Below are 14,993 nucleotides of genomic sequence, written 5' to 3' on the forward strand. Positions count from 1 at the left end.
TGATGAATTCAAGAATTCGTACCCTCTTCTATATATAATTATTCTTCTTAAATCCTGATTATGTTGCTGCTCGCTCGCTCTTTTTGCTCCACAGCAATAACAGGTGTAGATTGGGGCATTTAAAATCTGAGAAAGTAATATTTCAACCATCAATCTGCATTTCGTTTTGTTGGAGGTGTATGTCAGAAGTTTGAGAGTTTCAAGTCACTTTCTTGAACTAAAATTCTGGAAAATCACAGGCTTGAATGGTTTTCAAATCTGTGACTTCTGTAATACCGGTGCAGTGCTCTACCAGGGTTTGTACCCTTTTCCAGAAACAAACTTCCAGGACTTTTCCAGGACTCGGATTGATTTTTCCAGGACTCTAAAATTCACATTAATCCTTTCACTCCTAAGACCTCAATTTTGATTCTCCTTACTGTCTGCCATACATTTCATATTTTTTTACTTGAGTTTGAGATTTCCAGAACTTTCCAGGACCAGTAGCTTTTTTCCAGGACTTTACAGTCCTAGAAAATGCCACAATAAAATTCCAGGACTTTCCAGGTTTTCCAGGACATGTGTGAACCCTGTCTACCTACAGAGCTGTCACATCAACAAGGAGTTGGTCAGATTATGAGTTCATATTATACTGCAACTTTCTCAAACATACTGCACAGCTCAAATATCAAATACGATCATTCATTAACGTGTATTCTGATTTCAGTGGCAATTGTAGAAGTATGAAGTATGTGGCTGGGTTTTAATTTTCCTTGGATAATGGACCACAGTAAAGTTATTTACAGCCATCAGGCCCCAGTTGTTCAAAGGCTGCCACCGGATAAATTGCTATCCCATGGATAAGTGTTAACAAAACAAACCGCTCTTCTGAATAGTGATTTATCTGGTGGATAGCGTTATCCACCTTTCAAAACAACCCAGGCAAGGTATCTATTAATGGTACATAGTATTAAAAAGCGATTTTATTTTCTTGTTCCATTAGTTAAAGAGGGTTCACCAGTTGACACGGAATTACATGTATTGGCACAGAAACTCGCTCTAGACTGGAAGCGAGTTGGTCGCAGGCTAAAAATTGAAGAGGAAAAGATCACAAAATTCCATGAAGACAACAAGGAACTGGATGAAAAGGCTTACCAAATGTTGTTGTACTGGAAGCGCAGGGATGGTTTAACTGCAACTTACCAAGTTTTGAACGATGCATTATGTCATAAACTCGTAAATCGTAAAGACTTGGCTGAAGAATTTTGCCATGCTGACACAAGTAGTTCATAATTTCCCCCAAGCTTATTAATTTTTAAACACATTGTTTAACATATTTTCTTTCTGCTTTTGGGTGGCACATATTAAGTTCTCATAACACACAAAATGACTGTTCCCTGTATACTGATAGTTCATCGATAGCAGGATGGTAACCTCAACAAAGGGTCTGGATGGGAGTGCTTGAATCACAGTTGTCTATCTGTTTAATTGTTAATTGGCATTTTCTCAGTTATCAGTTGGGAAATGAATAAATTTTGTTTGTCTTAGAACTCAGCTATTAGTCAAACAAGAGGTCATTTCTGAGCTGACATTTACAACTTTGAATAGACCAATTTCGATATATTAAAATTCAGCCTAAAACAACAGACCTCAGCCAGAGGTTGTAGGGAATAACTACAGAGTTTGTGGGGTTTATTCCCCGGAGTCTCGTGCCGAGGTCTATTGTTTTAGGCTGAATTTTAATATATTGAAATTGGTCTATTGACCAATAATTTCTAAGCTCTCTGTTTAGTATACCCCATCCAGACCCTTAGCCTGGAACAAACACTAATAGAAAGGTGATAGATTTAAGCAATGACTACTTGCATGAGCCCAAATTTTTCTGTTTCAAAATTGTGTCTATCAATAACTTTCAAACCATTGAGGCTCAAAACTCAGCTGCAAAACAGTATTATTTCTCTACCATTCTTTCACAGCAAAAAAAGGCATGCAAATGTTAAACAAGTTATACTGGTCAATATAATCAGTTGCAGGATGGGAGCAGGATATTCTTCAAACACAGGGAACTACAAAGAATTTAACCGTTTTAAAATCAGTTGAGAATCAACAGTTGACACAAATTAACAATTGAAATAATATCATTTAATATATTAAAGTTTGCGCTTGCTGTTTTGTATTCTTCCCCTTCTTGATAAAGACAGCAGGGTTTGCAATCAATTTTACTAAGCATAAACTGCATATAGATGCAGTAGCACAAGATGTAATTATTGGTATTGGATGGCACGTTACCGTCTTCACAAGCATTTGAAGATCAAGACCATGAACTGCAGCTGTCTTAACTCTATATTTAACGGGATAAAACAAATTTCTTTGTACGTCATCACATTATTTATTATAATTATTAAGTGGTGGCAGAGGCTTGTAAACTTCTAGGCTGTCAAAATGGTACGTAATATTTCATAGTTTCCAAATTAAACTTCAAACATTTCGTATCTGTTACACTTCTGTGCAGTTATAATGCTCACTGCCATCAATAAAGACTGAATATGAATTACATACCATGTTTCTGGTGTACTCATTTTCTTGTAACTAAATCTTTTGAATTTACTGGGCCTTTCAAAAGTGATCCTTATTATTAATAATTCAAGTTTTTTGAGGGAGGACAAACTGAAATATCTCAGGAAGTAATTAATACAGATATTTGCAAACTGTAAATGCCTTACCCAATCTTTGGAGGACTGCTTCTGTGATATGTGCACATAAAAATTTAAGGGGTAAAAATTTGATGATACAGTAGTAGCACTTAAATCACTGACTGACAAACAGTGATTTTACAATTATAGCTCCAGAAGTTTTCATTGTCAATAAGCAGAGAGACACATGAATTTATAATTTATGCAATATGTCAACAAACAAGAGCGGACAATTGGTTATTGTAAAAAAACAAATTGATGTCAGTCTTTAATGCGTCTGTCTTGTTATTGACAATGAATTTCATCATAACACTGAAAGTAGTCTGCAGATCCACCCAGCTCTTATCTTGTGGATCCACACCTACTTTGACAATGTTATGACAAAATTCATGATAAATAACAGGACAGACGCATGAAAACTGTCAATTTGTTAAATACATATCCCCATTTTTTTCCTTGTACAAGCTCATGAAATGTGATCCATATCTCCCTTCAATGTATTGGACAGATATGTTTCTGATTGGTTTCTGGTCTATTGTTATGTTTTGATCACCTTTTGTATTATTTTATAATGTCACAATAAGCATTGGGAGATTGAAGAAAATATCCATACCTGTACCATTTACAGCTTTTTGGAATTCTGAAGGCAAGGGGGATGCTTTGAACTGAGAATCCAAAGGCATGGGTACTACACTGATAAGAATTCCCAAGGCATGGGGGGGGGGGGGGGGGGGGTTCCAGAAGGGACAGACAAGAGTCAGTGAAAGCACACAAGAACTGATGACAGTGCAGATGACCACGGAAACCACGACACAACTTGACAAGCATCAAGTCAGGCATGTGCTCACGTTCATTTACAGAAGAAATCTGATAAAACATGACATGTACATCAAGCTCCGGAGCCTTTCAAGTTGATGAATTTCTTGTCAGATTAATCGTTTCCAACAAGCACACATCCGAAACGTTTGCAAACCAAGGCAAAATATGCACTGGCAGCAATACACAATCATAGGGAAACTGCTGTAACAGTTCATAATGTATTGTTGATTAAGTAAATTAGGCAGGATTTGCAAACATGTTCATATTTCCATAGTACTTTAATAAGTCACAAAAAAATCAAAATTTTTATTTATTCACTGATTTAGTTGCTGAAGAGGAGAAAGTTCTCATTGCCAAACATTTCGTCATGAATGCATGTAATTGTATTGGTCCCAATTTTGAGCCCTGTCAGGGTAGGAAAAAACCTAGCTCCTGTTGCCCAGGGCAAGTAAATTTTGCTCAGCAAGTGAGAATGGAAGTTTTTTTCCAATCAAAAACAATTTAAAATTTAAGACATCTAAGATGAATAAAACCATGAGTTGAAAGCATTATTTAAAATCCTGGAAGCACACTTGATATAAGACAGTACCTAGTTGCAAATGATGCACAAGTGTAGTTGAATTGCCTATTGGGCAAGTAAGATTTTAGTGTGGGCAACTGAAAACTGAAATTTACTGGCCAACTGGGCAACTGGATTTCAAAAACTTTTTCCTACCCTGCCTGTGGACAGTTGTTTGATTGAAAATTATTAGCAAACACTTCTGGGAAGATGTAAAAGTGTAAAATCTCTTTCGCTGTAAGTCCCAGGGAGTCAAACAAGGAATTTCAGAGGGCTGAAGTAAACAATGGAAATCCAGAAGAGAGGGGGGTTAATGGTACTTTCAGAATTTGGAAGGCATGGAGCTGCAGTTTTGGAATTTCTGAATGCAAGAAGGGGTTAAAATAAGAAGCTGTCTGTGCAGTGGAAGCTGTCCATGGTTGGATATGGACATTTCCTGGAATCACCCATTTCTTGCAAATAAAATTTAAGAAATTGCATACCCCAAAAACAATGTCATATTAAACCCCTAAATAATCATAACAGCCACCTGTCTACAATGGCCCCTTTCTTCTGTCCCCCATGGTGGCGATTGTGCAGAGGTTCAACTGTAATTATATACCAAGCCATAATAACCCCTTAAAAGAGCTCTGGGGCTACTTGATGACAGTCGTGTAATTCTAGTTGTAACTACATTGCATGTAACATTAGTCAGAGGTTAGACATTAAATGCATTACTCTTAATAGATTACCCTTTTCTTTATATCTGTTGCACAAAAACTCTTCAATGTTTTCTTTTCCTTCCTTCATAACCTACAGAAACAAAGAAAGGCATACCTCACCTGACGTGCAACTCTAGTATCTATAAAAATATGACATGTATTGAGGAATAAAGTGGCAGGTCATTACAGGGTTATCCTAAATGTTTTGTTCAGTTTTCTCAGCAATCTTGTGATCGGTTGAGGGCAGCCCAAATTTATTGTTAATTCTTAATTTGCACTGCAGTACAAATTAATGCGAGCACGTTTGCAATTTTCTCAGTCATATAATAAATGAGTAATCATATCAAAGCGTGAGCTCATTGCAATATTTGAAAATTCTTTCAAAATACATTCACCCAAAGTTGAGAGAATTTTCAAATATCATTGGCACATGTATGTAAATCCTTCACCTTCATACAATTACCTATACTAATTTCTTCTGCACAAGTTCTCTTCTCCACAGAGTCTCCCAAGTAAAGAAGAGATATTGAATGGGGTCGAAAAAGAAGATTTGCAAGAAGTTAGTGATAGGAAGACAAGTACATGTGTCAGGTGATTGGGCAGAACTTCTCTTGTACCCTCTTGCAATAATTATTGTCTGCCACACCCTCCCTTCCCATATTTACCCTGTGCTTGTATGTGCACATCATATAGAGCGTACATTCTTACCTACAGGTAAGTATACTACATTTTAACACAGTTCTCCAGCATTTTCCAAGGAAACTGATGAGCAGTGCTTCATGTCCAGTTTTTAGTGGGAATAGGAACTGGAGGACAAAACGAGACGAGACAATATCATATTAACCAAATGCAAACATGTAATTAATAAATTATTAAATTGGTAAAACTCTGTAAAACTGGGTCGACAATAAAGATGTACAGCTGACTGACAGTTTTTGTAGGTGCACTTTCACAATGACTTGCAGCAAAATGTTCCACATTATACCAAATTTGCTCAAGCAAGTTGCCACGTTTTGTTTGACACTTTGGTATCGTATCAAAGATGGCAAGATTGCCACAGGGTTGCCATGTTTGAACTTAACTAATTAATTGGAGATGTCAACTTAATCGAAATGATAGAAGCATTAACGAAATGCTCTATGTTTCTTTCAAAACAGTAAACTTAGGTATATAAGCTTAAGATATAGCTAGACACTAATTAATATATAGCTTAAATTGCGTTTACTCGTTCAACCCAAACATATTCAAGTTAAGCTCTAACATTGTAACTTCGATTCATTGAAAACGCAAATACTTATATGCTTTGCTAGGCATATGGAAGACATCCACGACTGACTGGAAGACCAATGCTGTTGCACACACGAGCTAATGGAACTTGTCGCATCATTGATCAAACATTGTTTCCGCGATTCCGTGCATAATTTGTACCCTTAGCTTTAGTTTGGCGCGATGGAGAGAGGGAAGTGCACGTGCGATACCTTAGGACATAATCAATACCGTGCTTATATCTTTCTAAGACTCACAGTTCAAGAGATGCTGCAATAATGGTAACTTAAAACGTGACAGACTGTTCATATATCTTTCGAAGCTAAACTCAGTTCATTTTTGCCGCCATCTTGAACTTCGAGCCTCGTCTCCGTCCGACAAAAACAGCACAGCATGTCGGGAAAATTCACGAGACCACGTGGTTCTTCCTCTTTTAGTGGCAACCATGGCTGAACAGGTTAGGATATAGCAAAGCAGAATTTCTTTTCGCTTTAATCACGCTTTAGAACTACAAATGAGTGATATTTAGGTACCCGTAGTCTGAATAGATCTGCAGAGAGTAGTTTAAGTGACAAACTACGGAATAAATAGACCTTTCTGGGCTTCATTTGGTCAAAGACTGAAGAGGTTTCGGCATGTGTGTTCTGTGATTACAATCTTAGCGAAGTTTTTGTGCGATCGAGTTGTATCGCAATAAAAGTCACACAGCCTGCCTAGATCGTTTTTAGTTGTCGGCGAAGACAAATACTTTCTTTGTTCGAGACTGTAGTTTACGTTGTAGTTCGATTCACCTTCACAAATAAAGCTGTATAAAAGAAGTACACTTGAATACATGTCCGAGGCGGGTATTTTCCTCCCTTCAGAGAAGCGCCAAGCTGATGTCTGTAAACAGCGAGGCGAGGTTTTGAGGTAAATAGCTGAAATCAGTGGAAAAGGAATGAAATGTTTGTAATTTTTTTTTATTTTTTTTTTATAAATTAAATTCTTTGTATTCCAAATGGGACTGCAAACTTTACAATGCATTTCCATGCTTGACCTTTTTGAGAGCTGACTGCTTTCAGTCAGTCTATTTTTTTTCTTAGAGTCCGATCATATCCCGTATATACTTTCTCAACAAAATGTCTTGCCTTGTACTCCCTGCACGAGCATTTCAAGAAAAAAAAATAGAACAGATGGCGTTAATACACTTACATGTTCTTACAACAACAACAACATAAGACAACATAAGACATTAGACATAACACTAAGTTCAAGACAAGTGTTTTTTAATTTGATTGCAAAAACTTCTGTATATCATATAATTGTGGTGACCATGTGAGCTTGCTTTATAATGTGGTCATGATGGCCAATTGCTCATCTTTTCTTAAAATTAAATTTACCAACAGGGACTCACAGGGTCCGACAAATAGTTTTGACAAATTGTGTCCCTGGGCAAGTGGCATGTAAAAATCTCTTGTCCAACAGGATGACTTGGTTGTTCCATATCATGCGGGCAGGAGCGATTGAAGTCAATTGAGCAATGACCATAAAACAGGAATTCCCATAGCTGGATTGATATAACTCTCCTAAATTAAAACCTACTTTTTCTAAGTATACATTAGGGTACAGCTTACCCTAGAACGTTTTCATAAATTTGACCCCTACTTCCTACAGTGCAGCTCAGATATATCCGAACCAAAATATACGCGTAATGCGTGTCAGCCCAATACGCGTATACGCGTATGCATATACGCACATACGCGTATGCATATACGCACATACGCGTATGCATATACGCACATACGCGTATACAGCATATACGCGTATGCCTGATTAGTATGTATGAGCTAACCTATTGTTTCTTCTTTTCTTATCAGGTCATTGTTGTTTTCAATGGCTTGACAGCTTGCCACAGAGCGAGAAAGAGTTTTCTTTATTTTGAATACGCGTACACAGTATACGCGCGTATGTCTACAGACTAAGCAAAATGTTAGCTGAAACTAACATTTTGCAATTGGGCACTTGACTGGAAATTAAGTGACTGAATATTGATTAAAAGAGAGAGTATTTTGTCGTTAAATCAAAAATTTACTAATTTTTTTGTGTCAAATAGAACCGGGGATACACGCTTCAACAATCCCATCTTCATGGAGCAAACATCACAACCGAAAGATAACATCTTCTCGAAACAAAGTCTGAACACGGTCCAAGCAAGCGACTTGGAAACGTGTGCCGAAACACACAACTTTTCCTCGAAGAAAATTAAAAATAACAAAATGTGAGCGGCGCACCATAGAATCTTCGATAAACAATTCTTTTGTCAGGAAAAGAGTAATTTACTATTTGAATGAACGGTTTGTGTCAGATACTGGAGATATCACTTTCTCGACAAGGTCGAAACGCTTCAAACAATAAACATCTCGCAAGCGACTTGCCGACGCATGCCGAAACACAGAACTGTTACTTGAGGAAAAAATAACTAAACGTGAGCAGCGCGCCATAGAAACTTTGATAAACATTTCTTTGGCTAAAGAAAGAGCATTTTACCGTTTGAATGAACGATTTGTGTCAAATAGAACCGGAGATATCATTTTTTCGACAAGGTCTTCGGAAAGCTTCAAACAATAAACATTTCGCAAGCGACTTGCCGACGCATGGCTAAACACAGAACTTTTGCTTGAAGAAAAATATAATTAAATGTGAGCAGCGCCCCATAGAAACTTTGATAAACAATTGTTTGGCTAAAGAAAGAGCATTTTACCGTTTGAATGAACGGTTTGTGTCAAATATAACCGGAGATATCATTTTTTCGACAATGTCTTCGGAACGCTTCAGACAATAAACATTTCGCAAACGACTTGCCGACACGTGCCGAAACACAGATCTTTACTTGTAAGAACATAAAGTTCACGTGTTAAAATAGGGAGTTCAAGCGACTGTATCAATTTTCTTCCCATTTTTAGTAGCTTAAGATCAAGTGTTGATAAACGGTAGTTTGTCGGTGAATTTGCGAAGTGATCGAAATATGATAGCTTTTATTGACCGGCTGACGTTTTAACAATATGCAAATTTCGCTTTGAAGCCATTTTCATTCTCAAGAAACATAATGTCCTTTGTTTGACTAACAATGCTTCACATAAAGAAACTTGTGGGAATGCATAACAAAGAGACATATACGCGCGTATATACGCGTATATATGCGCGTATATACGCGTACATGTGCGCGTATTGACATACGCGTATACGCAAAATACGCTCGTATGATACGCGTATGCGTAGTTCACTTATATCTGAGCTGCACTGTATGTCAATAATCAACTTGTCTCAAAATTTCAAGCACAATTGCGACATGCTCTTGTTTCATTTTTAGACAGAGAGAGCCTACCAGAAGCAGGCACCAATTTTTCAAAACAAGAAACGTATCCTGGGTCAACAAGTCAAGAAGGACAAAAAGGAACTACGATATGTGAGGAATGTTGGTCTGGGATTTAAGACTCCTAAAGAGGTGATGTAAATCTTTAATTTTTGCTAATAGACCACACATGACAGGTTTATACAGTGTATATGCAGTGTAGTTAAACCCAGTGATGTCTGTGCTGACCATAACCAACCATGACGTGCGTTGGACTTTGTTCCACTTCTGATGTCATCGGTTTTGACCAAAACTGGCATCATCTACTGTATACTAAGTTCTGCAGGAGGAAAAGGTCTTTCCAATGAAACCCAGATCAGAGTGATTGGCTCAGTGGAGTATGAAATATATATGAAAATGCTTAGAAATTGTTGGAGTGAAAAACTCAGAGCAAAATTTCCTGCAACTACACATAGCTACTCCATGGTAAAAATTACCTGTCTCGGTGATGTCTCCTCAGAAATTTTGGAACTGGAACCAAGCCCAGTAGAAGGTCAATCACTGCAGCAAAAAGATAAGAAATGGAGAAAAAGGAAAGGCGAAAAAAAAATTTAAAAAAACGAAAAGCTTAAAGACGTAGGTCACTTTCATGACTGAGCAAAAATGTAGTGAAACTCGATGCAAGTGAAACGAAAGGTATGCTGTCAAGTTGCAAATGCCTTTTTGAGTAGATTGGAACTAATTTGGCTCATATCCAGGCTGAAAATCTCCAAAATTAATAAGATGTCCAAAAATGTTTTTTGTTCTTTTTTTTTTTTTTTTTGGCAAAAAGCTCCAGAAGTCAATGGGTTAATGTACTTAATTTTAGGTCAAACCAAGGCTGTGAGCAGGCTCACCTTTGAGTCACACACACAAGTGGCGAAGAGTGAGTCGGTCAGTGAAGCTATTTGGCGGGGTGAAGTTTATTGAAGAGGTGCCAAGAAAGTGAGCCTGCCTTGATCTCTGTAAATTTTTTATTTCTTCTTTGCCTGAGTGAAGTGAAATACCATTTGCCAAAAGCAGGAAAGGCGAGAAAATTGTCAATTTATGATGTTTGATGAGGAGCGATTAGATCCCCACAGAATCGTTAATTTATCAAGCAGTTCTCACAATGTCAACAGTCATCAACATATGGAGTCAGAGGAAGAGTCTATTTCCAGTCTAGTGGGTGCAGTAAATAGCAGTTGAAAGTACTTCTATAAATCGAGATGCACTTGTCTTATTGCCCAATGGATATGGCAAGAGTTAATTACAAATGTACAGTACCTGATGACAAGTGGGCAACGAAACAACACTTAGGCGTTTGCTTGCTTACCAGCATCATCGATGAGCAGGTTGCCGAAGCAAGATCACTTTGAGTCAAATGTATGTCCTTGCTACACATGAACTTTCACAGTTTTTCTTCAGCAAAACTTCATCAACAACAGACTTTGCATCTGCTTGTTGTTATGGAAAAGAATTAAAATTGTCCCAAGAAATTTTAGCTGGCAAACTTTATTCTTCTGATGAAATATAATTGGCTTATTTCTCCCACAGTTTCTGGGTGGAATTAAAAATTTACAGAGATCAGAACATGCTCACTTTCTTGTCTCGTGCCTTTATCACTCAGTTCGTATTCCCCAGACATGAGCCCTCTCATGGGCTAGGTCAAACCTGGCATTTTGTTTTACATCTATTTCTCGGGCAGAAAGTTTTGTCCATATAAATGGATGCTCTTTTTAAAGGTACATGCTCTTTTTAAAGGTACACACAACATGCTCAACATGTGATTATATCTTTACAGGCCATCGAGGGAACATACATAGACAAGAAATGCCCCTTCACAGGAAATGTAAGCATCCGTGGCCGTATTCTGACAGGCATTGTTGCGAGCATGAAAATGAAGCGTACAATTGTGATCAGACGGGATTATCTGCATCACATCAAGAAGTACAACAGATTTGAAAAACGGCATAAAAATCTTTCTGCCCATCTCTCTCCCTGTTTCAGGTTTGTGAAGTGTTTGGTTGGTATAATTTACAGTGCAATACATGATAATCATTTGTACATTTGTGTAGATTGCTGTGCTTATAAATATTATTATCAGGGGTACAAAAGACTTGGTTTGTCTTTGAAGCTCGTCTGGCTCCTAGTCAAATATAATTATATTATCTGTAATAAAACAAACATCATTTGATGTTCCTTGACAGTAGACCCTTTGATCAAATTTGAATCCTTTCAATGTTTCTTTCTCCCCATTATTATTTTTAAACTGTAGAGCAACTACTGTAAACTTGTCTCACTTTTGACACCAATCAATCACCAGTTAATTTATTTTTGCATGTGGAAGTTTGAACTTGGGCGCAAAACATTGTAATATCTCACCATTTTCAGCTGTCAAAACCAGAGCAGTTACATGTACAATTTCAAAGGTCTTCTGATCTTCAGAGCTGCATTTTAAGTTGTCTCTTTTGTTTCATGTTAGGGATGTTGGCCTTGGTGACGTGGTGACAGTGGGTCAATGTCGTCCACTCAGTAAGACAGTACGTTTCAATGTGCTCAAGGTCAGCAAAGGAAAGGGCAGCAAGGACAAGAAGCAATTTGAGAAATTCTAAATGTGCTTGGCTTTCTCTGCTTACAATTAAAAATTCCTATAAAAAGAACAGTTGTGTGTCAGAGATTTTATTTTGTATCTAGAAATTCTTTATTTGTTAAACCTTAATCTGTGATGCTTCAGATGGTAGTACATGTACATTTGTATTTCACTTCAAGTTCTTCTTGCAATGACCATCTATGGTTAAAACTACCCTCATGAAACCCCTTTATTTCAACATTTAGCCTTGTTTTGTTTTGTTTTTTATTTATTCATGACCATAAAGCAGGGCTACATTTATATATCTCCAAAAGCATTCACTCAACAGTAATAAAACTTGCATGGCGTGTGAAACATCCGGGAAACATGGCTACTACTTCTAGTGATAGTCACATGTCAGTTGTGATGCCTTATTGTGCCTAAATGATATCTCATTTCAAAAACTCTGCCATCTTGTTTTTTTTAGACATGTCAGAATAGCTTCAAAACTGATTTCAAACAACTTGGGATTTTTGGAAAAAATTCTCTTAAATCTGAAATCTCACCAAAGCAGATATTTACATTTTAAAAAATACTTACAGTCGGTGAAACGCCCGTTGTAAACATGGTAGCCATAGGAATGTTGAGTCATGTGACTAAGCAATTGACGCACCGAAATGTTTCTTAAATTTTCGGCACAGTCACAAAGTTTGAATGTTGTTAAAGATTTACATGTAAAAGTGTAGAGTATCATTTTGTTTAAGGCACCATTCCTAAGAGTGATTGCAACCATTACCACATAGATATTCATTACTCTCTCTCTCAAATGAATGCACAGTTTATGGTGCAGTGTGCATCGTTGATTCATGCCGAAAGTTCTTATTATCCTGGCCAAAACAAGCCAAGCGCCCGGCCAAACGCTCTAGTAAAGGTCGAAAGACTAAGAAGACCTAGAAAGGATCAGGGGCAGGGGGGTGGTCAAGATTACAGACCCAAGCGTCGGAAATGGACAGATGTCATTGATGTCAGAGGCCAACACAAACGATCACAATAGGACTCAAAGACCTCATAAGTCCCATAATACTAACGTGATCAAGCGATAATGGATGCGTTTGACAGAACCTGACAGGGTACAGAGCTGTTAAAAAAAAATTAAGCCTTGGAGCCTCTGCCTCATAGCTGCCGGAGCTTATCCCGGTTTCTGTAGCATGAAGCGGTTACACTGTAGGAGTATTTCTACTACTCCCCCTGGAGGGGATGCCAGTCCATCGCAGGTGACTCACTCCCCCGCAATTTGTTAGGTTTCCCCAACAATTCGCCGGTACCCATTTATACTCCTGGGCGGAGAGAGGCACTGTGAGAATTAAGTGTCTTGCCCAAGAACACAACACAGCATCCCTGGCCAGGGGGCCCGTTTCTCGAAGGCCCCGGAAACTTTCGGGCCCGTAAAGCCATTTTTATAGTTCATCTGTATCTAAAAACGGAGAAGTATATACGCCTGAAACTTCTTGTATGAAGGGAACCTCTGTTCACATTAAGAATATGTGAATAAAACAGCTCTGAAATCGTAAGGTTCGAGATTTTGATATGGCTTTCCGGGCCCGAAAAGTTTCCTCGACTTTCGAGAAACGGGCCCCTGGGCTCGAACCCGGACCGCTCGATCGGGGGACGAGCGCATTAACCATGAGGCCACCGCGCCTCCACTACACAGCCGTTGCTATTCATTTTTTGAAACCTGCTACATTTATATGCACAAAAAGTTCGTTTCTATCAGCTTGCGGTTTTTGCGCTGATCAATTTACGAGGTCATGCAAGAATTTAAATACCGTATCCCGTTCTGTTCCACTTGCGAATCCCGCATCCCAACCCCATAAAAACACGAATTCCCGCTCCCACTCGTAATTGTAATTCCCGCTTCCCGCCCCTGTGTTTAGCTTAAATCCCGAATATCACGGCGAAAAAAAAGCCAATTCTCGCATCTCGCCAAACCTATTGGGGACGCTCAAAAGAGAAGATCTAGATGGTGACCAAGAGCAGATTCTTTAGATCCAGTGTGACACATACTCCATGTGGTACAGTGCCACCCAGCTTGTATATTAGAATCTTGGCCACCATCACTGCGCCGCAGATGATGTCACCTTCTGGAACTGTGGTTTATGTGCTGCCATAGACACTATTTGAAAGCTATTTAAAAAGCCTCATCAATTATTGAGGTCTGTCTCTGAGAGGAATAAGTTACCCTAGGGGCGAGGGTGGGGAAGTTGACTCTGGTTTCCTTGAAAATGTCAAATTCCCCAGGGTGGGGGGCGGGGAGGCGGTGGGGGCAGACCCAGTATTGATAGGTGCATTGTAGTCAGACGACTTTTACGAGCAGTAGTAGACGCGCCCAGCGATCTTATGACCTCAGTAGTGAGTATACGTAAGAATGAAAAACCCGTCCAACATCCAAAATATCCATGAATAGAGGCCATGGCCAGTAAAACAAGTCATTTGGTGAGCATATTGAGTGACTTCCAGCAGAAAACAACAACCCTTTGAATTCGTAGAACCTCGCTGTGCGAATCATATAAGCCCGCAGTAATCATCAATCAGTCAATCGGCGATTTCAACCAAACTGTAATGAATTTTTACAAATTGACGTCAGTTTTTCACGCGTCTGTCCTGTTATGAATTTCGTCAAACATTGTCAAAGTACCGGTAGCTGTGGATCCACGAGGCGATAGTCGAGTGGATCCGCAGAGTACTTTGACAATGTTATGACGAATTTGATGACTGAGGTCAATTTGTTTTTTACGATAGCAAATTAATAGACCATTTTACAGTTGTCTGCTCAGAGACCTGGCCTTTGAATGACAGCGACGCTGGAGGTGACCTTGCTTTGATACAGGCCTCTCCGCTTTTGTTGTGTCAAACGAAGTTGTTCTAATGTTAATTAGGTGCATTTACATGACAAAAGCAGAGAGGTCTGTATCAAAGCAAGGTCAGCTCCAGCCTCGCTGTCATTCAAAGGCCAGGTGCCCGAGCAGACAGCTGTAAAATGGTCCATTGTCCGCTC

The 14,993-nt window shown here is 38.6% G+C and overlaps 2 protein-coding genes and 1 long non-coding RNA gene across 4 annotated transcripts in view; 2 read left to right on the forward strand and 1 right to left on the reverse strand.

Annotated features, from left to right (window-relative positions):
- The window catches only part of LOC149098797 (uncharacterized), a 7,847-nt gene extending 5,312 nt beyond the window's left edge, over positions 1 to 2,535 (forward strand). Inside the window, exon 3 of the mRNA XM_089278782.1 lies at positions 983 to 2,535. Within this exon, the coding sequence (XP_089134908.1) occupies positions 983 to 1,272 (290 nt within the window). The 3' untranslated portion in view covers positions 1,273 to 2,535. The remainder of the gene's footprint in view (positions 1 to 982) is intronic.
- A 1,203-nt stretch (positions 2,536 to 3,738) lies between these two features.
- Positions 3,739 to 6,387, reverse strand: LOC110046557 (uncharacterized). Its single transcript, XR_002296396.2, has 3 exons — positions 6,275 to 6,387; positions 5,460 to 5,557; positions 3,739 to 4,842 (listed from the first exon to the last, which is right to left on the reverse strand). It is a non-coding gene; the product is annotated as an uncharacterized LOC110046557 (long non-coding RNA).
- A 21-nt stretch (positions 6,388 to 6,408) lies between these two features.
- Positions 6,409 to 12,029, forward strand: LOC110046556 (small ribosomal subunit protein uS17-like). Of its 2 annotated transcripts, XM_089278781.1 has the most exons (4): positions 6,411 to 6,474; positions 9,367 to 9,501; positions 11,171 to 11,376; positions 11,852 to 12,029. In XM_089278781.1, exons 1-4 carry the CDS (start codon positions 6,463 to 6,465, stop codon positions 11,979 to 11,981), a joined length of 483 nt encoding a protein of 160 aa, XP_089134907.1. In that variant the 5' UTR covers positions 6,411 to 6,462; the 3' UTR covers positions 11,982 to 12,029. The 2 variants fall into 2 exon arrangements, with proteins under 2 accessions (XP_020607909.2, XP_089134907.1); XM_020752250.2 differs by lacking the exon at positions 11,852 to 12,029 and having other exon boundaries at positions 6,409 to 6,474; positions 11,171 to 11,578.
- The last annotated feature ends 2,964 nt before the right edge of the window (positions 12,030 to 14,993 follow it).

This window comes from Orbicella faveolata, unplaced genomic scaffold, assembly GCF_042242905.1.
Source record: "Orbicella faveolata isolate gen_17 unplaced genomic scaffold, um_ofav_v1 contig_46, whole genome shotgun sequence".
Lineage (NCBI taxonomy): Eukaryota > Metazoa > Cnidaria > Anthozoa > Scleractinia > Merulinidae > Orbicella > Orbicella faveolata.

Excerpts from the sequence above, each read along its gene's own strand:
- LOC110046556 (XM_020752250.2), top strand. Across the intron at positions 9,502-11,170 it reads GATTTAAGACTCCTAAAGAG|GCCATCGAGGGAACATACAT; the intron begins GTGATGTAAATC and ends ATATCTTTACAG.